Source organism: Argopecten irradians, chromosome 12, assembly GCF_041381155.1.
Source record: "Argopecten irradians isolate NY chromosome 12, Ai_NY, whole genome shotgun sequence".
In the NCBI taxonomy this organism is placed as follows: domain Eukaryota; kingdom Metazoa; phylum Mollusca; class Bivalvia; order Pectinida; family Pectinidae; genus Argopecten; species Argopecten irradians.
Window position 1 is genome coordinate 27,874,564 of NC_091145.1, and position 27,334 is coordinate 27,901,897.

The 27,334-nt window shown below is 35.8% G+C and overlaps 2 protein-coding genes across 2 annotated transcripts; one reads left to right on the forward strand and one right to left on the reverse strand.

Moving 5' to 3' along the window:
* Window positions 1-143: 143 nt before the first annotated feature.
* LOC138336764 (elongation factor Tu-like) lies at window positions 144-11,538 on the reverse strand. The gene is made up of 2 exons (XM_069286320.1): window positions 11,100-11,538; window positions 144-1,586 (listed from the first exon to the last, which is right to left on the reverse strand). Exons 1-2 carry the CDS (start codon window positions 11,500-11,502, stop codon window positions 592-594), a joined length of 1,398 nt encoding a protein of 465 aa, XP_069142421.1. The 5' UTR covers window positions 11,503-11,538; the 3' UTR covers window positions 144-591.
* Window positions 11,539-12,261: 723 nt separating this feature from the next.
* Window positions 12,262-27,274, forward strand: LOC138336763 (leucine-rich repeat and guanylate kinase domain-containing protein-like). Its single transcript, XM_069286319.1, has 16 exons — window positions 12,262-12,489; window positions 13,617-13,724; window positions 14,026-14,107; window positions 18,120-18,302; window positions 18,755-18,879; window positions 19,238-19,291; window positions 19,700-19,789; window positions 20,324-20,491; window positions 21,234-21,340; window positions 22,107-22,226; window positions 23,069-23,165; window positions 23,498-23,611; window positions 23,983-24,184; window positions 24,553-24,806; window positions 25,454-25,542; window positions 26,138-27,274. Exons 1-16 carry the CDS (start codon window positions 12,283-12,285, stop codon window positions 26,565-26,567), a joined length of 2,430 nt encoding a protein of 809 aa, XP_069142420.1. The 5' UTR covers window positions 12,262-12,282; the 3' UTR covers window positions 26,568-27,274.
* Window positions 27,275-27,334: the final 60 nt, after the last annotated feature.

Sequence of the window (27,334 nt, forward strand, 5' to 3'; positions counted from 1 at the left end):
TACATGCATTGGTCTTTGCAAATATGTTTTAATTATATTATCACTCAACAATGAAAAATGTTAAGACAACACACATTTCTGAAAACTCATCTATATATCTTTATGTTTTGTAGTCATGATAAAGATACATTGTATATATCTGGATACATTGTATATATCTGGCTGTAAAATGATAGAAAAATCTTAAATTATGAACATAAAATTACACTAAATAATGCTAGCATGTGTTACTCTGAATTAGACGGGGTTTGTTTCCTACGCCATCAATATATAAACCATTAAAGATGGCACTGATCTATATATATAGAAAACCAGTTGTCTTCAAAACTTTCTTTGAAAATTAAACAGATTTACAAGTACACAATGTACATATTATCACAATAAATGTTTTCAAACATATTCTGTTACAGCACTCATTGTCATCGTCTCTAATGTTATAACATATCTAATTTGATCTGTTTTACCCATCCTTATTACTTTTAACATGTGGCACCAAGGGTATATAAATGTGTGGGTTGATCATGATCACCATCTTGGTCTGCCGTATGACAAATTAAGTCGACTCTGAAGTATTTTTAGTGCAGTAGTCTATTAATATCCCTCCATTTCTGCCTTTTTCTGAGCCTTTTTCTTGGCCGATTTCTCCTTCCTCTTATCGGCCTGATAGGCTTCCATGTCTACATCTGCGTTGATGGCAGTGACAACACCGTATCCTGTAGTTTGATTAGAATCACGGATGGTGAAACGCTGTCCGATATCCATACACATGTTCTTCAGTAGATAAAGATCAATTTGGGCATCTTCTCCTGGCATCAACATGGGCTTACTTTCACTCAGCTGGAAAAACACTGGACATCTCCATGTTGTCGAGTAGATTTGAGCCTGACTGCCATGAACAAATGGTGCTTTCTTCCCTCCTTCATCAGGACTTAACAGATAAACTTTTGCAGTGATATGATTAACTGAAGCAATAGTTCCTGGCTTAGAAAGTGTCATTCCTTTCCTGGCATCGGTCTTTTTCAGACCCCGCAAAAGAGCTCCAAGCTGATCCCCAGCCTCCGCTCTGTCTAGACTTTTGTTGAACATTTCAATACCAGTGAGCAATGTTTTGATGGTAACACCATGACCTTTAAGTTCAACTTCGTCTCCTTTATTGACAACACCACGAATAACCTGACCAGACACGACAGTTCCACGGCCAGAAATGGTGAACACAGACTCGACCGGCATAAGGAAATCCTTGTCAAGATCGCGTACCATGTCAGGAATATAATTATCAACCGCATCAAGCAATTCTCTTACTTTATTAGCTCCAAGCTCGTCATTGGTACCTTCAAGAGCCTGTAAAGCAGACCCGATAATAATTGGAGTATTGTCGCCATCAAATCCAAACTCACTGAGTGTTTCTCTGATTTCCATTTCTACTAACTCTATCATTTCAGCATCTGCAGCATCAGCCTTGTTTATGAAGACGACCATTTTATCAATTCCGATCTGTTTAGCAAGCAGGAGATGTTCCCTTGTCTGTGGCATGGTTCCATCTGTGGCAGCAACCACCAAAATACAGCTGTCCATCTGGGCAGTTCCTGGAACATAATCAAAGATGTTATAATAAATAACTGATAACTTTGTTTGTTTGATTAATTAACGTCTTATTAACAGCTATGGTCATGTAAGGACGGCCTCCCATGTATGTGGTGTGTTGCGTGTACCGGTATGTTGTGCAAGGTGCGTGTTTTGGGAGACTGCAGTATTTTCATGTAGTGTCTTCTTATATAGTGGAACTGTTGCCCTTTTTATAGTGCTATATCACTAAAGCATGCCGCCAAAGTCACCAAGCAACACACCCCATCCGGTCACATTATATTGACAACGGCGAAACAGTCGTCCCACTCCCTGTATGCCGAGCGTTAAGCAGGAGCAGAAACTACCACTATTATAGACTTTGGTGTGTATCGGCCTTGGGGACAGACCCGAGAGCCTTCCTTACAGGGGCGAATGCTCAAATCAAAGCCAAAAGTGAGGTGGTGCCAAGGGAGGCATTATGAAGGATAAAGTCAGTAAGGAAAAAGAGAAAAGAAAAGACCCTAAATTTAGTCGCCTTTTACGATCATGCAATAGGGGCAGCAGGTACAAATCTAACACCTTACCTGCACGGCCAACTGATTACTGGTATATATTTAATGTGCTTTAATGTTATTAACATCTAAACTACAAAACATGAGTTTAACCCACATAATTATGGTTTCAAATTAATTTATGGACTAATTTAACTTAATGACTGAACCAATGCCAATAAAGACACTATATAAGAAAGGGGGTCGCCACCTCATCCTAACATCATTAAATCATGGATTCTGATCTGGTATTCGTTCAAGACACAACTACCAATCACCGTTGATGAGCAAGCAAGAAACTTCAACTTAAGTTCACAGACATCACAATTTTAGACTTTTCTAAGGCATTTTCGTGCACTACTTGTAGAACTTAAAATAGCAAAAATAATAATAAAAATGTATCTATCTTAATGAAATTAAGTCGATTTGCAAGCGTATCGCTAGATAACTGATTGATATCAGAGACTTAGATATACCGTATTCGACCCAATAAGAGCCCATGTCCCTATAAGCGCCCCTACCCCTTTTTGAGGCCTCAATTTCAATTGCCCAGACATAAATAAAGACCAAAACTTCACAAAACTGTATAGATTTGCAAAAATTTCGTCTTATTACTACCTTTGCATTTTTTTTTCAATTTCTTAGTAGTCCTCGTCGCCTATTGCAGTGTTTTTCCTGGGTATTTTGGGAAATTGCCACCTGGTGTAAATTGGGAAATTTTGTGCGATAAAAGTAGGAAATGAAAAACTTGAACGGTGTTTATGGAAATTTTGGAAAAGGCAGAATAGACAATTATGCTTCTCTAAGAATCAAGTGTAAAAATGGTTACTAAAAATACGACATTCAGACTTTGGATTTCCTAAAAAATTTAGTTTCGTCGCACAAAATACGCATCAACTCACTGATTTGGGAAATTTAGGCATAGATTTGGAAAAAAATAACAAGAAATACAATTGGGAATGGGGCCTTATTTCCGCCCCAAATATATTATAGGCAGGAAAACACTGTATTGGGTCGAATACGGTAATACATACCATATACGTCGCTGTTAATATGCATCAAATCTTTTCATATAAAAGCTATGTAATAACCGGTATATGATTGTATTACTGATAGCTTATTATAAAATCAAAAGTGTTTCAAAAGCACAATAGGGCTGGTATTTGCTGCAATTCAAAGTTGACTTGTGAAATGCTTGTATTTACTATTTCATGTAAATGATATATATATTTAATGTGATCTACCCATAAAACATTGACCTTTGAAAATGTAATATAATCTAGATATGAAATGGAAACTAATGATATAAAATTAAATATGTAGACATATACTCAATGAAAATAATTAATCTTTGTTACTTTTGAAGTGAAAAGGTCTTATTTATGTATTTACTTAAACAAATATCTGTAGTTATATATATTGTACACTAAATTGTAGATGTTGTCATTAAAAAAAAAAACACTAAAAAAATTGAAATTATGTATTATTTCTAAGTGAAAAATGTTTTCCTCCCCCAATCTCCAGCTGTAACACATCACCTTGTCTGTCTATGTCTGAATGTACCTGGACACGAGGTCCACCTGTAGTGGACACCGTGTTCACACGTAGTGCACTCTGTGTCTACTTGTAGTCTAAATCTTGTGCATTCCGTGTCTACCTGTAGTCTAAATCTTGTGCACTCTGTGTCTACCTGTAATCTAAACGTAGTGCACTCCATGTGCACAAGGGTGTAACCTTTAGTCTACTACCAACTGTATAAATACTTACTTCACAAACTAAACGCATATAGGGATTGGATTTCGTTTTTATGTTAACCATGCTTGTACGGAGCAATTCCTCTAAGAATATATTCTATGGGGCGCGTTAAATCGGCTAGTATTAGCGTATAGTGACCAAGCCTAGCAAGTGTAAATATATGTGCATGGACTCCTACATCAATGGATCCATATACATTTTTATGTCATCGACACATGAGGGTAGTGGTGGACGAGGAGAGTCTGTATAAGACTAAGGTGTCACCCCAAGGGACAGTACTCGGCCCATTACTATTTATTTTCATTTCTAGAGCGCAGCAAACTCTTGTGATAGAGGTGTCTCGGTAAAGTTATTCTATGTAATTCATCCATATATGTAGAGTTGGGAAACTTTCTGATAAACCGGAAACAGAAAGTCAACACAAGATCCAGCATTGTGCAAGACAGTATCCAAAGTCACACTCTCGCGTGATTACAAAATCACACTCTCGCGTAATTACAAGCAAGTAACGCTTGCAAAAATTCAAAATGAAAACAAGTGAAAGATAAACCTTCCAATTTATTCTTACCTGAATCTAACAATTACATTTTGTCCTGAATATTAACTAAAAAGCTGTTTAATGTGAGCAGTTGCTTCGGAGTTTTCCGTCTGGCAACGGAGAATGACGTCAAGATATAATTTGTAGCCGCAGTCACGTATTTTTGCAGAAAGTGAAAGTAGAAGTATCCTATGTTCAATATTGTTTTTCTTGTCATAAACTCAATGCCAGTAATTCAGCAAAGCTATGATTAATGATTGATAATTCTGTATATGGTTTCTAGCAGTACAGTTAGTCAACGAACACAATAAGCAATAAAAACAAAAACACATGTCAATATCGGTAAGACTGATGGGTCAGGGGAAATTACTCTTTCGTCGTTGGAAATCCTTTATTTAGGTTAACCTGGTATATTTCTATTTAGTTACACATTTAAAAAAAAACAACAAACCAAAGAATGGATCAACTGCTGCGCTCTCAGATAAGCTTTGCCTTAAAATTATATTAATTCATTTTTTGTGAGAACAATCAAAGACTGGAACCAACTTGACGAAAACATATCGTCTCTCCTAAACTGTGACTAACCGGCAGATATATATATGCGCTCTCTCCCCCTCAATCATATGCCAGTATTGGGTATTTGACATAATCAACAGATACAGATTGGATACAATGCTGATGTTTAGTGTTAGCGGCATCACAATACATATTGTCAAAACCTCGTTAAATCTATGGGATGGGAGCGTTTATACAGAAACGATGCTTGTAAGAGAAGGGCAATAAATACGGCGAATATACTACAGTAACCTTATTCAGTTATTACCGTCACTCAGATTTTGGTTTTCGTCCACAGATAAGCCGTACTGGTGTATAAGCCACACTCCCGATTTTCAGGGGAAAAAGTCGCGACTTATACTCCGGAAAATAACGGTTGCGGTATTCCACTTATACTGGAAGCGGTATTCCACTTATATCCCTACTCGAGCCTTCTAAACTTTATTCTGGAAAATCAAGTCAGGTTGACCTACCTCTTGTAAGGGTCTATTACAGAAATAATCCAACTGGAGTGGTTCCCATACTGGCACACATCGATAGTGGAGATATTTTTTCTCTCAAAACGCACATTTAATATGAAGTGACATGTATTGAAAACAAAGAACCATCTCATTTTGCAAACGATGTCTTGTTCTATCGCTACTTTGAGCAGCCATTTTGAAAGTCCCTCGCTGTCACATGACCACTATAGTGCGTTTCCAGATAACGCCTATTACACTGAATGGAGTAAGGTTATACTGGAATGGGACTTCAAAAATCAAAGTACTGAAAGTACTGAGAGCTTAAGGCAAGTGAAGAAATTTAATTTTGCAGGTATTCAGATGAGTAGACATAAAAAACAAGTGTTAACTACCCAAAAAGCTAAGAAGGCTACCATACAGCAGTTACCTAGGGTAGCTGCCATAGTTCTTATTCTCGCTTTTGAATAATGATAATTCAAATGCTTTCACATTCAATGTAAAAGATTATCAACTTCATGATATTCATGAAAGGGCCACTAGGCTACCTTTCCGAAACAAAAAATTAAAAATCTTTTTATAACAATTATAATATAATAAATTGAAGTTTTGCCTTGTGGCGCAGAAATGGTCAACTAACCCATTGTAATTATGACGACGCCAGGAACATAATACAACCTGCGATATGAAACTTAACCTTTTATTTATTTCAATAAAGTTGTTCATAATGTGAAGAGGGCCTTTTCCTTATGCTTACAAGTTTTCCGTCAAATATACACTATACTGATATACATTTACATGTACTTGGACAAGTTGGTGAAATACATAGTATACAAGCATAACTTTTCGGTTAAAACTGTACTTTACTTTAGCGCATACAGATCCACAAATATCCCCTAAGTAAAGCCTAACTTTGTTTCAGCATCTCCCATGTACCGACAGTTTTTACAAGTAGGTCATGGCCATCTAGCGTACAGTACCAGTTAGGCTATATCTAGATGCTCCACGTGCTCCCGGCAATGTTTCTATTCAGTACGTGTAGCGACGCCTTATGTGATTTCTGAGAATAATGTCCAACAACCAGAAAAAACATTCAGACTTCTCTGGGTTTATCTAATGATAATTTGTTTGCAATGATTTCCCCACTGGTACCCCTTACACACATGAAATCTTCAACAACAAGTAACCAATTTTTTGTTGGCCCTGCAGGTAGGGCGTTAGAATTGTACCTGCTGCCCTTATTGCATGATCGTAAAAGGTGACTAAATTTAGGATCTTATCTTTTCTATTCTTCCTAACTTACTTTATCTTTCCCAATGCCTCCATTGGCACCGCCTCACTTTTGGCCTTGAGATGAGCGTTTGCCCCTGTAAGGAAGGCTCTGGGTTCTGTCCCCTGGCCGAGACAGACCAAAGTCTATAAAAGTTGTAGTTTCCGCTCCTGCTTAGCGTTCAGCATAAGGGGAGTGGGACGACTGGTTTGCCCGTTGTCAGTATAATGTGACCGGGTGGGGAGTGTTGTTTGGTGTCTTCAGTTGCATGCTTCAGTGATATAGCACTATAAAAAGGGCAACAGTTCCACTATACAAGAAGACACAACATGAATTTACTGCAGTCTCCCAAAACACGCACCTCGCACAACATTCACGCAACACACTGCATACATAGGAGGCCATAGCTGTTAATAGGACGTTAATTAATCAAACAAACAACACACGTAAATCATTTGGGAAAGCCAATCAAAGTGCAGTGATAGGGAAGGCCACGCGCCCTGCGCCATACGCGCATTTGTTGGATAAATGACGCATCAAAAAACATACTTAGACATTTTGATTGATCATCGGTAAGATATTATGGTTTTTGAGACGGACCCCGGTTTCTAAACACGATGACGTAAGATCTTTTTTTATTGGTTCCCCACCCGCTGATTTGTCAAATGTATACAGAGGTTATATGACATGTATTACAAACCACTAATGCATTGAAATATCGAGTTTTGTTTATCGTTTTTTAAGAAAATGTAACTATTTATCGTGTTCTGCCTTCGAGTGTAAGCGTTTTTCATCTAAATAAGCGACTTGTCACGTGACACTCAGCAATGGTATAAGCGGTCCGATGTAAACAAAGATGTCATAACGCAAAATCTGATACTGTTCAGGGAGTTCCCTGCGTTAGAACCTAGATGTAAATCTGATACTGTACTTGCTGGTCGAAATCATCTATGAGAGATAATTTCCATTCTTTTCACTCAACAGCTTGAAAGCGACAGAGACAATTTCTTTAGCATCCCCCCGATGTGGTCGATCACATTCACGTAACTTTATCTGAAGAACACCTGAACAACGCAACCACGTGCATTACGCTAGTAATCTTCAACATCCCTTCCGTATTTGGAGACAGAAACAGTAAAATTTGTAAGCGTTCATTTCGTTTTGTTTCTACATTAAATAAATTGGTCTTTGGGTCGGTATATGAACTACATACCACTTATGTTTCTGATTTTGTATTTGACAAACAATGACGCATGAAGTGAACTAGGTAACATGTCTGTGTATTTCTGCTAACATACATATAATCAATGTTTTGTTTTACAACAAGAAAAAAAAAGTTTAATATTACTTCTAATTTTGAAGCAGTTTCTGGTTAAATGATCAGTTAACAAATTCATCTGCTAGCATTTTTTACTTATTTGCTGAATCAACAGTACACTGACTAATGAGTGACTAATAAAACATTGATGATACATGCTGATGTTAATTTTTGTTTTCGCCTCAATGTCCCTAGAAAATGTTGTTGTTTTGGCGCATTGTCTGATCAAATGTCCCATCGAAATTTTATTTCAAGGGGACATAGTCGCATAGTAACAAATCTCCTTCCCTATCACTGAAGTGAACTGTGTTTAATTATGTTTATTCAAAAATACTTGAATAAAATAACATAGCATAACATAACAAAACATTATTTTTATTTTACTCTTTAGTGATACATGTCCATCTGAACGTATGCTTTTTGATATGTTTTTACATACCGTAAATCTGTTCAATTGCAAATTTACTTGAAACCTGCAGTCCGCTAATTATGTCATGTTCATCATTAGATGTTTTGCAACACTACGGTCAATTAGACAGAATTGTAACCCTAGATCTGACGACAAAGTTGTCTAGAGCTTTATATATCTGCCATTGCAGCTAGTTAATATATGCCCGGTATTATTTCACTGCTTCTTGATAATCTCAATTCTTCAACATTTTGAGTCTGCTGTGGATGACTAGCAAATATTGGGTCCTGTTATTTTAGAATTTAACAAAATATGCAATAATTTCAATAAAAAGTTATAGAGTCCTCTAACATAACTAAACTTAAAGAATTTTGTTAAGTTCAAGTCAGTTGTGGAGTCTTGTTTACAAGTAATTTGAGTTAATATATTAGCATCATTTTTAATCTTTTTATTTTTAATTTTTATCAATATTTTAAGCTCATGTTTCCAGTTTTTAAATCAGAGATAATAATTGTCTTAATAAAATCTAGCCTTATTAGTGATTACACTTGTCTCTTAAACTTCATATACACACATGTATATTATGTACAAATGTATTGTGTATACATGATTGTGTAACAGGAGAGGAGAAAATGTAGCGGCCAGACCGGGATTCAAACCCGGGACCCTCAGAACACTAGCTGAGTGCTCTACCGACTCAGCTACCTGGTCTCCGATGATTGACCCAGTCCAATCCTGCTACACTCCTCCCTCCTTTCTCAAAGTCTTCACCCTCGAAGACATACGAGAATCTTCCAAATACCACCAACGTGGGTTATTTAGTTGGGCGCCAATTTTGTAACAGGAGAGGAGAAAATGTAGCGGCCAGACCGGGATTCAAATCCGGGACCCTCAGAACACTAGCCGAGTGCTCTACCGACTGAGCTACCTGGTCACCGATGATCGACCCAGTCCAATCCCGCTACAATTGTATCTCTATATTGATTAGCTACTGTTGTAGCAGAGTCAGTCAGAAGGTGATATCTTTTCCTCTACAACAGTAGCTATATATTAATTGATTACATCAATATGCTAATTCATTGTCATGTATGTTACACACTATACAAAATCCTACATACTGTTATGTTTTGTGATGTGACACTCCATTAACACGGTATCAATATGGACAATTTGGCAAATTAAATCTGTTACACCTACTGAATTAAATGCATTAAATTGTATGTCATAAAATTAGAAAATAATGCTAGCAGTTAATTTTTGTCAACTTCGAATTTGAAAAGGAAACTGCTCCAAAATATAAAGTAATGTTCTTGTTCTTGTAATAAAATAAAACATCTATATCACATACGTTAGCAGAAATACACAGAGACACGTAAGTTCACTTCATGTGTAATTTATTTACTGTAGACAGGTATAAGCAAAACGAAATGAACACTTACGATTTTTTTCTGTTTCTGTGTCCAAATACGAATGGAATGTTGTAGGCCTTGATTATTGCCACACGGGTCGTGTTGGGGAAGTACCCAGGTACCCGTCAAAATACACGTAGGAACCATGTGTAGGCTTCCCGGCCGGGCATCCGTCAAAATACTGACGAAACATACTGATACTGAGTGTTAGATGTCTGTGTAAACGTAAAATTCAGTAACAAGAAGTACAAAATAGCACTCTTTTGTTCTATTTTACTCACAAAGGATGACACTTCATCTGCTAACGACATGTTCACAAGCAACATTGTTGCAATTCTTATTTCCCATGATCGGAGAAGTGATCATGAATGGCGCACATGTTTACTTTCACTATCGGTATGCTGTATATGACAACACCAGAGGCTATCCGAATGAAGACTACGTCACTCTTTTGTACTTCCTGTTGCGCATGTGCGGTAAACAACATCTGTCACGGACATTCTGGGCTCTGTCAGCTTGTTACATTACGATTGTATGATGTTACCGATTGATATTAAATTGATATACCAATGCCATTTGCAGTATTGGAGAATAAATCTCTCACATTTCATTATGATTACATTGAAATTTGCTCCATCTGCAGATCGCCCCAAACAACATCGGTAAATTGTACCACTAAGCTAACTCACGAAGTTGATACGTTCACATAGGAATACGTTCACATACTGTAGGAATACAGGTCGAGTATCTAGGTACGGATCGGATACTTCAATTCGGGTACACGAGGACAAAATTTAGTACTCATACCAACCCTACTTATACATACTTAAATCCTGTCAATTCCTTTATTTAGTGTTATCTAAACTAGAAGTTCATCCTATATGCAAATGATTGGCGAGAATTTAGGTCATCGATCGCTATCATTCATGCAAATTATTCTCACTATTTTCCATTAATAGACAATGATATTATAGCTTTGGACACATTTTTGAAACTATAACACTTAAGGAAATACTACAGATTTTTTTCATGCAATCATAATTACACCATGACAGCATATTTGCTTTAGAAAGCGGATTTTTTGGACCTGAGGTGTAGTACTTTTTCACGCTAGGTGGTGTCGTAGTCGAAAAGGCATTTCCAGTATTTCCGGTATCGCAGGCAATGACAATACGCTGTAAGGCTATATAGCCTTAAGCGTAAAAATTGAAATACACTTACATCGTCAATAGTGATTCTATGATCCGTCAAAACAGGTAACGCGACCTACCTGTTATCATGTTTTTTATGTAATCGGCGTGACCCGGGCAATCTATATGACCATAATGTCGTTTATCTGTATTGTACTCCACTGTAGCTGTGTTGATAGTAATTCCTCGTTTCTTTTCCTCTGGCGCACGATCGATGTCGTCATATTTAAGGAATTTTGCGCCCTTCTTTTGTGAAAGGACTTTGGTGATAGCGGCTGTCAATGTCGTCTTCCCGTGGTCCACGTGCCCAATGGTACCAATATTCAAGTGAGGTTTCTCTCGCGTGTAGACCTTTTTCTGTCCTGGTGCTGGCGGTTTCTGAAGAATGATGCTCGATAAAGATAGTGTCCGTTTGCATAGTGCTAATTTTGAGGTCAGAAGCCGGTCGCACAAAAGTTGTCGAGAAATCAACGACGCCGCCATATTGGATCCTGAAGGCCGAAATAATGCGCATGTCACAATATTTATTCTTAAGGATGCATGTTTCACAGATTTTTATTTACTAACGTTGATAACGTAATCGTTGTTTGACATTATTTTTTGTAAATATAATCCATGGAAATAATATGTTTCGGTGTGTTTTCAGAGTGTTCTAATAAGTATTTTGATGGATCGAAAGCCATGTACTTTACCATCCAACTGTTACCAGAGATTTAAATATATTTATTAAATCTCTGCTGTTACATTACATGAAAATAACTATTACAGTTGACCCTAGCCACCTTATGTCGTAAAATTTAAAATTTCTGGGGATGGGAGGGGGTACTTTAACTATTTTTGCTGAAATCATTACGCCGCTGCCCTACACCAATCTACCCCAGGATGCATTGCGGTCCCCATACAAATTGAAATAGACCAGACAAAAGTTTATTTAAACGTTTTAAACTTCTTTCGGCTATATATTAAAGTTCATGTATATAATCAATCCATTTAATTATTCATTGGAAAAACTATTTTGCAACGACCATGTATCCTTAATATCCAAACGGTCAAAATATTATAAGAGGTTATCATGAAAATTTATAAAAATACGTTTAGTAAATAATTTTGCGCTAAGGGCGCATATCAAATAAAAAAAACTTGCATTACTGAATTAAAAATATCATTGAATTATTTGATTATGATTTATCGTAATAATTTTATAGAGTATCAATATCAATATTTGCTGCGGTACTATTTGTTTCTAGGCGAAAGGAAACAAATATGGCGGACAACGTTATGTCTGATCACTCTTCTCCAGTGATTGATGGAAATGTTGTTCATGTTGGTGGCGAGACCCACGTACTGAATTGTGACACCAACATTTTATCGCTTGATAATGCGATTAACAATTCAGAGGTCATGGAAGGTGACGAGATAATCGACGAGTTGGGCGATGTCGATGATGAAGTTGATGAAGAAAATGTGGAGGTAAAGAGATGAGTGCGAAAAAGCTGTCGTGGAATAGTCAGGAAGTTCTGAGTTGTTCTTTAAAATATATATACATTGCTTACTGATATAAACTGGGAATCCGATTGAAAACATCGACCCAAGAGTTTGTCCTTGTTGCCTACATAAGACTCGCTTGCCAGTTCTTGAAAAAAAAAAACAATAAAATAGATGAATGAATAAACTTGGTTTTTAACAGTTTAGCATTGTGATCAATGATTGAGGTTGGTGTATTGTATGGAATATTTTCACCAGAATTAAAATCATGTTCACAAGTTATTTTGTTTACAGCAGCGAGTCATTTGAAGAAGTCTGTTAAAGCAATTGAAATTGTGAAGGAAGGGATCACCCTTGAATGAAAAAAATGTGGTATTTCTGATGAGTTTTCTACAGCTGTTTTAATATATTTAGACCTAGCTGAGAATACTTTTAAAAACAACAACAACACATATTTTTCAAATCCATACCTTACGTGTATATTCCAAAAAACAGAGACAAATTTTTCGTAAGGAATTCCTTGGACATGTGTGGATTATAATTAGCACAAGTTTAAATGGGTGGCAAGGCAACCAAAACTGATAGACTCTTTTTTTCGGTTTTCTTTTTGTTATTTAGGTCAAAACATGACATGTTGGAAGTGTTAAATTTCTATAAGAAGAGAAATCTTTCTATCATTACAACAACAGGATGAAGTATTTTTATTCTATTTTCAACTTTTTTGAAAATTGTCAGTTTTTGTTATTTTCTGTAAATATTTGAGTGCTTATATTCAAATAATATGGAACTGGTTGGGAAACAGTTTTAATTGAGGAAGGAAAGTGTTAACACATCCCATTATTATCATGCACCATAAACAAATGAATCAGCCTTTTTTTTAAATTGAGAAACAAAAAATAAAAGTGCTCTGTCCTGTCCGAGCACTAGGTACTGTAGTAAGGTTAGTCTATAAACATGTGCAGCATGTCAGATGTAAACAATTATAAAACCTGGTCCTTATTTTTATTTTGTAAGTTTGTACAGGAAGATGTTTTAATTTTTTGAAAATTTATAATCTTTAGTCATGAACCTTCCAATTCAAAAATATAGAAACTCTTTCATTTCTCTTGAAGTTATCCCCTGGAGGGATTTTGGATGAGGAGACTATTGGCCGTGGACTTTCAAACCTTGGACGGTCTGCTGATGGAGCCATGCAAGTGTATCTGCATGTCACAGTTCCGGTAAATACATTGTATCAACATAACTAAAGTTTGTCTAGAAAGTAGAGTTTAAATTAACAAACTTTCCAAGGTACTATGTATATTTCAAGATAAAAAGTGAATGTATTTTGAATTTAATTAAACTAAAGGGTTTCATATTTTGAATCAGTGAAATTGTGGCCTGAAAAGTGGAATAAAGATAGATGGTAGCACTTATTGAGTTGAACATGATATCTTTTACTGATTAGTATAACAAAGTTCCCTATTTAGTAGCTGTATATTGATTATAACTCTGTTAATGTTATGAAGTTTCTTCTTTCAGGGTTTCAGTCTGAACGATATTGAAATGATCAAAATGTTCGTCCATCTTCAAAAAGTGGAACTTCCATACAATGAAATTACAGGTAAGTCCAAGGGTAGCAAAACTTCCATACACTGAAATAACAGGTAAGTCCAAGGATAGCAAAACTTACATTACACTGAAATAACAGGTAAGTCCAAGGGTAGCAAAACTTAGGTAGCAAAACTTACATATGTAACGTCTGAAATAACAGGTAAGTCCAAGGGTAGCAAAACTTCCCATACACTGAAATAACAGGTAAGTCCAAGGCTAGCAAAACTTACATACACTGAAATAACAGGTAAGTCCAAGGTAGCAAAACTTACATACACTGAAATAACAGGTAAGTCCAAGGGTAGCAAAACTACATACACTGAAATAACAGGTAAGTCCAAGGGTAGCAAAACTTACATACACTGAAATAACAGGTAAGTCCAAGGGTAGCAAAACTACACATACCACTGAAATAACAGGTAAGTCCAAGGGTAGCAAAACTTACATACACTGAAATAACAGGTAAGTCCAAGGGTAGCAAAACTTACATACACTGAAATAACAGGTAAGTCCAAGGGTAGCAAAACTTACATACACTGAAATAACAGGTAAGTCCAAGGGTAGCAAAACTTACATACACTGAAATAACAGGTAAGTCCAAGGGTAGCAAAAACTTACATACACTGAAATAACAGGTAAGTCCAAGGGTAGCAAAACTTCCATACACTGAAATAACAGGTAAGTCCAAGGGTAGCAAAACTTCCATACACTGAAATAACAGGTAAGTCCAAGGGTAGCAAAACTTACATACACTGAAATAACAGGTAAGTCCAAGGATAGCAAAACTTCCATACACTGAAATAACAGGTAAGTCCAAGGATAGCAAAACTTCCATACACTGAAATAACAGGTAAGTCCAAGGGTAGCAAAACTCCCATACACTGAAATAACAGGTAAGTCCAAGGATAGCAAAACTCCCATACACTGAAATAACAGGTAAGTCCAAGGGTAGAAAAACTTACATACACTGAAATAACAGGTAAGTCCAAGGGTAGCAAAACTTACATACACTGAAATAACAGGTAAGTCCAAGGGTAGCAAAACTTACATACACTGAAATAACAGGTAAGTCCAAGGGTAGAAAACTTACATACACTGAAATAACAGGTAAGTCCAAGGGTAGCAAAACTTACATACACTGAAATAACAGGTAAGTCCAAGGGTAGAAAACTTACATACACTGAAATAACAGGTAAGTCCAAGGGTAGCAAAACTTACATACACTGAAATAACAGGTAAGTCCAAGGGTAGCAAAACTTACATACACTGAAATAACAGGTAAGTCCAAGGGTAGCAAAACTTACATACACTGAAATAACAGGTAAGTCCAAGGGTAGCAAAACTTACATACACTGAAATAACAGGTAAGTCCAAGGGTAGCAAAACTTACATACACTGAAATAACAGGTAAGTCCAAGGGTAGCAAAACTTACATACACTGAAATAACAGGTAAGTCCAAGGGTAGCAAAACTTACATACACTGAAATAACAGGTAAGTCCAAGGGTAGCAAAACTTACATACACTGAAATAATAACAGGTAAGTCCAAGGGTAGCAAAACTTACATACACTGAAATAACAGGTAAGTCCAAGGGTAGCAAAACTTACATACACTGAAATAACAGGTAAGTCCAAGGGTAGCAAAACTTACATACACTGAAATAACAGGTAAGTCCAAGGGTAGCAAAACTTACATACACTGAAATAACAGGTAAGTCCAAGGGTAGCAAAACTTACATACACTGAAATAACAGGTAAGTCCAAGGGTAGCAAAACTACATACACTGAAATAACAGGTAAGTCCAAGGGTAGCAAAACTTACATACACTGAAATAACAGGTAAGTCCAAGGGTAGCAAAACTTACATACACTGAAATAACAGGTAAGTCCAAGGGTAGCAAAACTTACATACACTGAAATAACAGGTAAGTCCAAGGGTAGCAAAACTTACATACACTGAAATAACAGGTAAGTCCAAGGGTAGCAAAACTTACATACACTGAAATAACAGGTAAGTCCAAGGGTAGCAAAACTTACATACACTGAAATAACAGGTAAGTCCAAGGGTAGCAAAACTTACATACACTGAAATAACAGGTAAGTCCAAGGGTAGCAAAACTTACATACACTGAAATAACAGGTAAGTCCAAGGGTAGCAAAACTTACATACACTGAAATAACAGGTAAGTCCAAGGATAGCAAAACTTACATACACTGAAATAACAGGTAAGTCCAAGGGTAGCAAAACTTACATACACTGAAATAACAGGTAAGTCCAAGGGTAGCAAAACTTACATACACTGAAATAACAGGTAAGTCCAAGGATAGCAAAACTTACATACACTGAAATAACAGGTAAGTCCAAGGGTAGCAAAACTTCCATACACTGAAATAACAGGTAAGTCCAAGGATAGCAAAACTTACATACACTGAAATAACAGGTAAGTCCAAGGATAGCAAAACTTCCATACACTGAAATAACAGGTAAGTCCAAGGGTAGCAAAACTTACATACACTGAAATAACAGGTAAGTCCAAGGGTAGCAAAACTTACATACACTGAAATAACAGGTAAGTCCAAGGGTAGCAAAACTTCCATACACTGAAATAACAGGTAAGTCCAAGGGTAGCAAAACTTCCATACACTGAAATAACAGGTAAGTCCAAGGATAGCAAAACTTACATACACTGAAATAACAGGTAAGTCCAAGGGTAGCAAAACTTCCATACACTGAAATAACAGGTAAGTCCAAGGATAGCAAAACTTACATACACTGAAATAACAGGTAAGTCCAAGGGTAGCAAAACTTACATACACTGAAATAACAGGTAAGTCCAAGGGTAGCAAAACTTACATACACTGAAATAACAGGTAAGTCCAAGGGTAGCAAAACTACATACACTGAAAAATAACAGGTAAGTCCAAGGGTAGCAAAACTTACATACACTGAAATAACAGGTAAGTCCAAGGGTAGCAAAAACTTACATACACTGAAATAACAGGTAAGTCCAAGGGTAGCAAAACTTACATACACTGAAATAACAGGTAAGTCCAAGGGTAGAAAATCTTACATACACTGAAATAACAGGTAAGTCCAAGGGTAGAAATCTTACATACACTGAAATAACAGGTAAGTCCAAGGGTAGCAAAACTTACATACACTGAAATAACAGGTAAGTCCAAGGGTAGCAAAACTCCCATACACTGAAATAACAGGTAAGTCCAAGGGTAGCAAAACTTACATACACTGAAATAACAGGTAAGTCCAAGGGTAGCAAAACTCCCATACACTGAAATAACAGGTAAGTCCAAGGGTAGCAAAACTCCCATACACTGAAATAACAGGTAAGTCCAAGGGTAGCAAAACTCCCATACACTGAAATAACAGGTAAGTCCAAGGGTAGCATAACTTCCATACACTGAAATAACAGGTAAGTCCAAGGGTAGCAAAACTTCCATACACTGAAATAACAGGTAAGTCCAAGGGTAGCAAAACTTACATACACTGAAATAACAGGTATGTCCAAGGATAGCAAAACTTCCATACACTGAGCTAACAATAGGTAAGTATAGGTTTGTAATCATATTAATTTAAAAATGAATATTTCAATATTTCTTTTGGTTCTCACTTCAAGTATTCAAATAAACACATGCTGCAGCAGAAAGTCATCATTGTAATTTTGCACCACAGGGACTTGGCACAAAGTTCCAATCTATGGTCAATGTAATATGGATGCACTACGTGTCTTCACTATCTGAAGGTATAGAAAGTTGTTTCGTTTTGCGTATCTGCAACTGAAACAAATAGTTCTTCTAGTGTTAATAAAGACTGGAAGATTAAAGTAATTTATAGACAGTTTGATCAAGTTTCATTCATTATGTTGTGCAACAATTTTAACAGGTATTAATACAAGCAGTTATATACCAGTACATGAATATGTTACAACAATTTACAATCATAATTATGCACGGTACAATATTTAAAGTAAGGTACAAATTGTTATATCCTCTACTTATTTCAGACCTCAGCCCACTGAGTCACCTTAAATACCTGTTGATCCTTGATGTCTCGCACAATAAAATCAACCGTCTTCTCGACTTTGAGCCACCAAAGAACCTGAAGGAAGTTGATCTCTCCTACAATGAGATTACAGAGATGTCAGATCTGTCACAACATCATTATCTGATGAAACTCAACCTCAACCGTATCCTTGCACAATATTTAAAAACAAAATTGTTAATTCATGTACCATACTGGGATATACATGAAAATCAAATTTTGTTTATGCAACAGTTATTTGGCAATATTGTATTGGATTCTTGTTATTTCTTGTTAAAGGAGAGGTACCCAATCTTTGATTACCCTATAGACTACAAGACTCAAAGTAATTGTTTTTAGATGAAAATAAATATTTTTATCTTCTTACCCAGGTGCACATCAGCTCAAATGTTGATTAATTTACATGTATCTGAGTGCATTTCAGCTCAAATATCACTAATTTATTCACACCCGGACCAGTGCATTTGTTGGGTAGTTCAAACCATCTTTCTAATACCGCACATAAACATATAATTTGCTACAACTGTAAATCTCAGAAAGTACTAAAGGGTTCTTTAATCCTGTGGACCTATTTTATTGACCTTGACTTTCTAACAGATAATCAGATAACTGAGATAAGTGGTCTACAAAACTGTCACAGATTGAACACTCTACAGCTTGCCCACAACAAAATCTCAAAAATACAGGGGCTTGACTGCCTACCAATTCAGCATTTGGATCTGGTATGTACCATATGTGTATATTCAGAGGCAGATAACTCAGTTATCAAGGGGCTGGTTAATTATAGATTAAATATCTAATTATGAAAAATTAAAACAATACAAATATTTAATCAACATGTAAATCATAAGAGGAAATACTTACAATAGGAGATATTTAAAACAAAGATTTAACAGGGATTGGATTTGAAAATATTATAATTTTTCAGGTTTTTTTTATGTGTAATTGTTTTTTTAAACTCAAAATTGGTGAAAATTGGCCGTAAGAAAATCATTTTCTATCATTGTCATCATGAAATATCATTGATTACTAAAATTACGTCACAATCATAACTAAAAATTATTTCTACTTAATTTTCAGTGTCACAATCAGATTAAAAGGATAGAAAATTTAGAAACTTTGAGGAAATTGTTGGTAAGTATTCAGAATCTACTTATTGTATATTTCAAGATTAAATATTTGATTTACCAAAAGTTTGAGTTTGAATTAAATGCTTAGAAATAATTCTATCAATGTGTTTCAGTAATTGATCTTTTTTATTTTTTAATTCAGTGTACAAACTGAATGATATTTTAAAAATAAGGAAATGCCTGTTTAATAAATGCCTGGATATTTGAAAATGTTGATAATTTTGCCTGCATGAATGTACAGGTCAGTGAAAATAGATTCATTTTCAAAATGGTCTAAAAATTCTCCAAGATTCATATACATTATTTCTGCTGAAAAATTGAAAGCAAAATTTGGATCGAAGAATTTTGTTCAAATAAACGCATCTGGTATACAAAGAAAAGGATTCAATCATGCATGATTCAATATTCACAGAGAGTGAATTTTGCTGGAAACAATATCCGCAGTCTGAAGGGATTACAGGAACACGATCTATTGGAATCCATCGACCTTGAGGATAATGAGGTCAGTTATCTGGCACGAAAAGATTGTTAGTGTTTAGATGTATTGTTTTAAGTAGGAAAAAAGGAAAAGCTAAAACTTTTTATTTCTTTGTTTAAAATAGAAAAAATGATTTTAAAATCTTATGCATTTATAAACCATGGAGCTTGTCCATTTCTTATTTGTGTAGTGATCTAGTTGTTTGTTTTTGAATATATTACTGGTAAAACATTTCTTTGAAAAATAAATTACGCATTGTTGAATATAAAATTAGGGACATGATACATACACAATGATCCCAGTGGCTTGAATGAAGGTATCCATGCCATTAATGTTCAAGAATCAAACATGAAAAGTTTGAATACTGTTTAACCATACAATTCATGAAATGAACTTTTTTCAAAAGTATGTTACCATTGTCTTTCATTTAATCTTTAAGCATAAACAGTGGTCTGCATGGATTAGAACAATATTATAGTAAACATATATATATCATTGTAAGTTATAATTTGAACAATATATCAAAATTTCCATAATTATCATATTCTTTGATTGCAGGTGATAGATATTTCAGAAGTTAAGTACATACAAGATTTGGAGATGTTACGAGTGTTGAATTTACTAAGAAACCCGATCCAGGAGCTCCCAGATTACCGACTGTCCATACTCTATAGGATGCAGAGACTCAACGAGCTGGATCGTCATCGAGTGGAAGCTGAGGAAAAGGTAACATTATTTAAATATACATGTACAAGATGTGCCACCATGTATAAACTGTGTGTCACGCTTTCACTTGACATTCCTATGGCTAATTCCATATTTCAAACAAGGAGGAGATAATCTCGTATAGCAATTCAATTTAGAACTTCTAATAAAAACTTCAATTTAGGAACTTGTGTTTAGTTTGTAATTGTACATACTAGTGTTGGACCAATTTTTTAAAATTTTGATCAATGATTGATCGATTATGATTTTTCCAAAGACTATCGATTATGAAATTTAATAATCAATTATTAAAATGGGAGATAACTCCTGCTTATATGTTTTACTGTTTTGAACCTGTATTATGTTAACTTTATATTGGTGCAAAACCACATTTCAAAATGACTTAGACATGTTAAACACACAATAATTAATTTGGATTAAAAAAATTACTTCTTTATACTGTTGGTTCATTGGATATCTTTGTAAAATTCTATAAATATAGGACAGTTTGCTATAAATGGTAGCCAATTATAAAATTGATAATTAGTAGGATGTCCTAAACCGATCATTGATTGTGATGTTACAACTGATTCCAAACACTAGTACATACAGATACTACTGACCAGTTGTAAATTGAAGATTTACATCCTTTTGACTTTTTGTTCACTCCAAAAAAATGAGAAAATATTTATACAACATCATTAAATAACACTCTTTGAAGAAATATAATGGATTATGATGAAGATTTCCGTGTTCCCCACAGGTGGCCTCTGTGAACATGTTTAACCCACCGCTAGAAGTTATTGCAGCCAGGGACCACATCATGCATGTAGTGTATTCCTTCCTGCAGCTCAGCAGAGTCCTTGACAGGTAAAAGTCATCACACTATCTTTGCTAGACTACTTCATACAACATACAATTTAATTAGAATTAGACTTGTAATTCTGCTCCACTACGATGCTCTACATGATTACGCTCCAATACAAGATCTAACAATCCCCCGTTCGGAGTCACCTTAGCATTACACCTATGGTTAGCCAATCAGCATGTTGCCTTTGAAATTTTCAGAGTAGTAGATTCCCTCGGAAGTATAAATGGCTACCAGCTATTACAGCTATATATAGCATGTCCCTAAATGTTCCGATTCTAGGCAAGGGGTCATGCTGAGGTGACCCCAAACGGATAGGCCGTTAGATCTTGTATTGGAGTGTAATGTAGAACATCGTAGTGGAGCAGAATTACAAGTCTCATTTTAATTTGAAACAAAGGGGAAATGGTCTTTATAGCCAGGTGGTCTTTACACACAGGTTAAATTGCGTTGGATTTGGTCATTTGGGTCACCAGGAATATGGTCTTATTAATCAAGCAAGCAGAAGTCTTTATACAGATTTTACTGTATTCCATGGTTGATATGATAATTCAATATCCTTGTAACATTATGTTCTTTCTATTCAGCACTCCCCAGTATATATAGAACGATTTGATCAGTTCTATAATAATGTTCTTTCTATTCAGCACCCTCCCCAGTATATAGAACGATTTGATCAGTTCTATAATAATGTTCTTTCTATTCAGCACCCTCCCCAGTATATAGAACGATTTGATCAGGTTCTATAATAATGTTCTTTCTATTCAGCACCCTTCCCAGTATAGAGACTCCCTACCCAATGTTAGTCCTGGTGGGGCCCCAGGGATCTGGAAAGAAGGACCTCGCTATGAAGTTGGTTGATGAGTTCTCAGACTACTTTGGATATGCGTGAGTAAAACCAATATTCTCAAAGCAAATGGACAGTTTTAATGTAAAATGTTCATACAGTGGATTAGGATTTGCTTTAATTATATAGTTTTCAGTTAAATGTTGTCTTTGAAATTATATCATCTTTTTTCCTCTGATGTAAACATTTTTGAACAGCTGATTAAAACATTTTCAAAGGGGGTCAAAAGTAAAAGTGCCATTACAGGATATTTAAAAAAAAAAAAAATCATGACACTTAGGAATATGTAACAGATTTTTCTTTCGTATCTACGGGAGTAATACTGGTTACCCATGCAATAAAGCCTCGTGACGTCACGGCGTCAACAAAATTTCTATTTCCTCGGTAAAATTTTAACATTTTTTTTTTCACAAACTTGAATGGTTTTACTATAAAAGATGCAAACAACGGAATTGAATTTTCGTTGAAAATATCACATATTTTTTCATGTTTGAAAAATTTTACTTTCAGATGTGGATTTCTTTGAATTTATTTCAAAACAGCGAGACATTATAGTTGTAAAATTGCAATAAAATATCGAGGTATGAAAGAAAAATACTCTTTCATAAGTGCATATGAAGGATAGGGATATTCTTCCCTCGGGATCCCAAAATGTTGCAAAACCCTTGGCAAGCCTCGGGTTTTACTACATTTTGTGACCTCGGGTAGAATATCCCTATCCTTCATATCCACATATGAAAGAGTCTTATATTGTTTACCAGTAAACAATTTGATAAAGTTCTGTCATTCTGGTGTCATACATGATCCAAAGAATTGATATATCTTGATTTTAGACATTTTGATATGATGAAATGCTATGTGATATTATACTGTTTATGTGTAGAGTATCCCACACCACCAGAAAGATGCAGCCAGATGAGACAGATGGGGTGGACTACCATTTTGTAACTCTGGAAAAATTTGAAATGGATATCAAAATGGTAACTACATAGTATAATGTAATTTTTGATGAACCAGGGAACAACAATCTAGCACGTTCATTTTTTGTGAATGATGACCCTTTTCATTATACATGTGGTAGATAATAAAGCCATCCTAGCTTTGTCTCCAGAGAATATTTCAGTAAACTTCATTCTAACTCACTAAGAATTGTTTTATTGTCAGATGTACTAATGTGTTATTTGCCATTTTCCAATTCATGGCCTTTAATTAAAGAAAATAAACTTATCATCTAAGGTATCATATTATGTGACTGACCAGAATCTAGATAAATTCCACCAGAGACCTATAATCTGATGATGTTGTGTTGTAGGGCCAGTTCATCCAGACGTACCAGTACCACGGTGACTGGTATGGCCTACAGATGGAGTCTATAGAGAGTGTGGCTAGGGAAGGGCTGGCCTGTGTCGTACATATGGAGTTAGAGGTAAGAAAATCATTTACTTATATCTAGTAAAATGGCAAGTAAAATGTTAAGCGTTAGTTAGATTGACCAACTGTTTTAAAACTTCCAAACAGTGTTCTCACAAGCTGAGACAATGAGTCACTGAAGACTCATCAAAGTATGGTAATAATTAAAGAGCTAAAGGTCTACAATCACAGAGACGAACTCAAAATGAAGTACAGTGTAAATCTTACAAATTGAAATTTGAGAGCTGTAGTTTGGTTGTGAATTCCAATTTTGGTACATTAGATATGCATCATATCGATCGTGAGTTTCTATGAAATAAAATTTTGTGTATGCCAACTTTTTTATTGAATTATATTTGGCCGCCAATCAAGTAATTTTGTTGACAGGGTGTACTGACGGTGAAGAACACCTACTTTGAGCCACGCTACGTTTTGATCATGCCACTTGGGCGCGACTGCCATGAGAAGCGTCTGAGAGAAAAAGCAACATACACAGAGAGCCAGATAGAGCACACTCTATCGCGAGCCGATCTGTATGCAGGCTACAACCAGGAACACCCAGGATTTTTTGATATGATGATTGACAGTGGTAAGTCAATTTGTATATTTTGTGTAATTGAAGTCAGTATAATGTATCACATTAAGGATTTCTTGTGACTTATACAATGTAATTCCATGTCCTTGATTGCTTTGGAGGTCATGACATTATCCAGATTTGACTGCAGCCTTTTCATACATTGATGTTGATATTTACAACATTTAAATCAATTTTCTTTATCAAAGAAAATTTTGCTAAATTTCAGAATTTACCTAATATTTTTATATATTGAATGTGTTTCTATTTGATTATTTTGATTTGGAAAGTTCCAGAAACTACTTGACTTTTATCTTGTGAAGATAAAGCAGCAGGTAGAAGCTTCTTGATGAAGTGTTATAAGTTATGATTTTTCTGTGCAGATGACATTCAGCTTGCATATAAACGATTACGGCGATTAGTGATGGACTACTTAGGGATCAGCATCAACAGGTCACCAGCTGGGTCAATCGACGGTGATGCAGAAACACAACTAGAGACCGATGTCCATGGAACCACACAGATCGGAACCAGGACATGGTCCAAGCCCAGTATTGCTGATAGTGCTGGGATGTCGCAGCCTTATACGCGAGCCAAGGCTACACAGTCACCTGTACAATCAGGACGCGGCATGCTGGTACATTTTCGTATTAATAAACCTCAAAATCATATCTTCACAATTTCTTTTACTTTACTAATGTTTCTGATACTTAGTTTTAAACATTTCAAAGTTGAGGCAATTCTCAAGCAGCTGTCAAGTAGTATGATACAAATGTAGCTATTGTCTTGTAGGCTGAACCTGAACTTACAACAGTTTAGTAAAGCACAGTAGTGTACCTAGTATTTACATTGTATATAAAATTATCATAGTGAAAAACAAGAATTAAAATTGGAGTCTTGATAAATCCTTCACTGTCCTCTAGCACCACAAGAGGGGCTACACCCTGTTCTGTTAGAATTTGAGCAATGTTTGCATGAATAGATACTGTAAAACCAACTTTATTCGCGTGCGATTTGTTTTCGCGGATTTCAAGATCACAATAAATTCACAAAAGTTTATACCACAAATTGAAATCTTCCACAATTAAATTCAAATATATTTACATTCAATTTTAAATCTGCTAAAATGTTTTGAAACGGAAATCGCGAAATTCAGTAGCCGCAAAGGGAAGGTTTACAGTAATCATAATCAAGGTACATGTTAATGAATTTAACAAGATATTGATGATTTGAAGAATATGAGGCTCTATGGTATCAGCTATAATAACTGTTTTTTGTTTTTAGGAAGAGGCATCGTGGAGAAGAAGACATAGTGCAGCTCGAGATGCTGTGGCAGGCTATATCCCACCGTTGTTTGAACAGATCATTACACAGTAAGTGTTTACACTAATTGTAGCATGTCTGCTGTTTTTAAGGTCTTATTAATTGGGAAAGAGCTTCAGTGCACATTAACGTTAAAATTCTATGAATAAAGTATTCTGTCTAAGGCTATTACAGAATTACCTTCCTTGTGGGTAGGTTATCATTAGTTTGTGAAGAAAACTCTGATCATATTTAGGGGCCGCGGTGGCCGAGTGGTTAAGTCATCCCCACATATTACCATTAGCCCTCCACCTCTGGGATGCCGGTTCAAATCCCATATGGGGCAGTTGCCAGGTGCTGACCGCTGGTCGGTGGTTTTTCTCCGGGTACTCTTGCTTTCCCCACCAACAAACCTCGCACGTCCTTACATGACCCTGATTGTTAATAGGACGTTAAAACTATTAATATAAAACTGATCGTATTCTCTGAAAAGTATCCTGTTACGCTTGCAAACTTATGATGTTGCAATCAATACCTTCCGAAAAATTGGTCTGACAATGCTTCCTATATTCAGAAAATGTAAAATATGATATGATGTATAGTTATCTCCCTTGGCCACTGTAGCGCATGAAAGATCACTATAACATTGTACATATATTTTTGCAGGTATCCGAAGACAGCTCCTCAGACAGTGGAAGGACAGATGGGGTTAGGTGATGGAGAAGTTAGCAGGTCATACTCAGCACCAGTACAGAAACCACCACATGCTGAATCGGACGAAGACAGTTCTAGTGACGAACGTTCGGACTCAATGTTATCTGTAGCCTCAGCGGGCGATATGGGTGGGGGTTCCCCAGAAGGCTCAGTTCAAGGGGGTAAGGGCCTCCAGTTACCCACAGAAACCATGAACCCCTTAGAATTTATGGAGGAAGAAAAGGGAGGTAAATCTCAAACGAGTCAGCCAGCAGATATTCATGAAGCAAGACCACCATCCGCCCCACGACCCGGGTCAAGAGGTCGGCCTGGATCAGACCGACATAAAGTGCTACCACCAATTTCACCTATCCCAAAAGTGGAATACATTCCTCAATATTAACTGTTACTGTTTATTTTTAATTGTATTATATCATTGACAGAATCTTGTTACCTGATAATGTTGTGATTTTAATTGTATGGACTGACATTTTACCACACCAGTGAGGTATATTGGTATATGACACATGGAGTATTACACAATTTAATATCACACTGTATTGGTTTCTCATCATCAGGTGTACATGTACTTCACTTTCAAATTTGATGTACATGTATTTATTTCCAATATTGGCGTTATTACATCAAAACATCTTAACGTATAGTAAAAGTGAGATGTAACTGATAAGATGGTTTCACATACAAATGTAAGATCAAGGTCCTACATAGTACCTGCCTCTGAAACTACTCTCATGCTTAATCCTTTATTTTGTCAGTTACAATTCTGGTATTTGAACTAGCTGTCACTATATGTGAAACGTCATTTTCAATATTGAAGTTTTCATTGAAAGTAGCATTTCATGATTAAAACAAGTCTAAAGAATGTTTGTGGGGTACGTTACTCACAGTAAGATTTCATGCTTGAGTAGGAGAATATTTTTTTGGATGCTGACTTTGGACAGAACCAATCTATCTATTGAACAGGAATATAATATATTACTATACATATGTAAATCAATTGATATGTGTGTGGAATTTATTTTTGCATATTCTGTGACCAAAAATAGTTCACAAAAGTATATCTTAAAATCAAGTAAAAAAAAAAAGAATTAACTTCAAGTATCTACAATAAAGCACTATACCTGTAAATCGCGACATTAAATTGTTGTT

What these genes read in the sequence shown, in the direction of transcription:
- LOC138336763 (XM_069286319.1), top strand. Translation starts at nt 12,283, where the DNA reads ATGGCGGACAACGTTATGTCTGATCACTCTTCTCCAGTGATTGATGGA. An exon ending in TTGATGAAGAAAATGTGGAG is followed by an intron (nt 12,490 to 13,616) that starts GTAAAGAGATGA and finishes TTTCTCTTGAAG; the next exon opens with TTATCCCCTGGAGGGATTTT. An exon ending in ATCTGCATGTCACAGTTCCG is followed by an intron (nt 13,725 to 14,025) that starts GTAAATACATTG and finishes TTCTTCTTTCAG; the next exon opens with GGTTTCAGTCTGAACGATAT.
- LOC138336764 (XM_069286320.1), bottom strand. Translation starts at nt 11,502, where the DNA reads ATGGCGGCGTCGTTGATTTCTCGACAACTTTTGTGCGACCGGCTTCTG. An exon ending in CATAAAAAACATGATAACAG is followed by an intron (nt 1,587 to 11,099) that starts GTAGGTCGCGTT and finishes ATTATGTTCCAG; the next exon opens with GAACTGCCCAGATGGACAGC.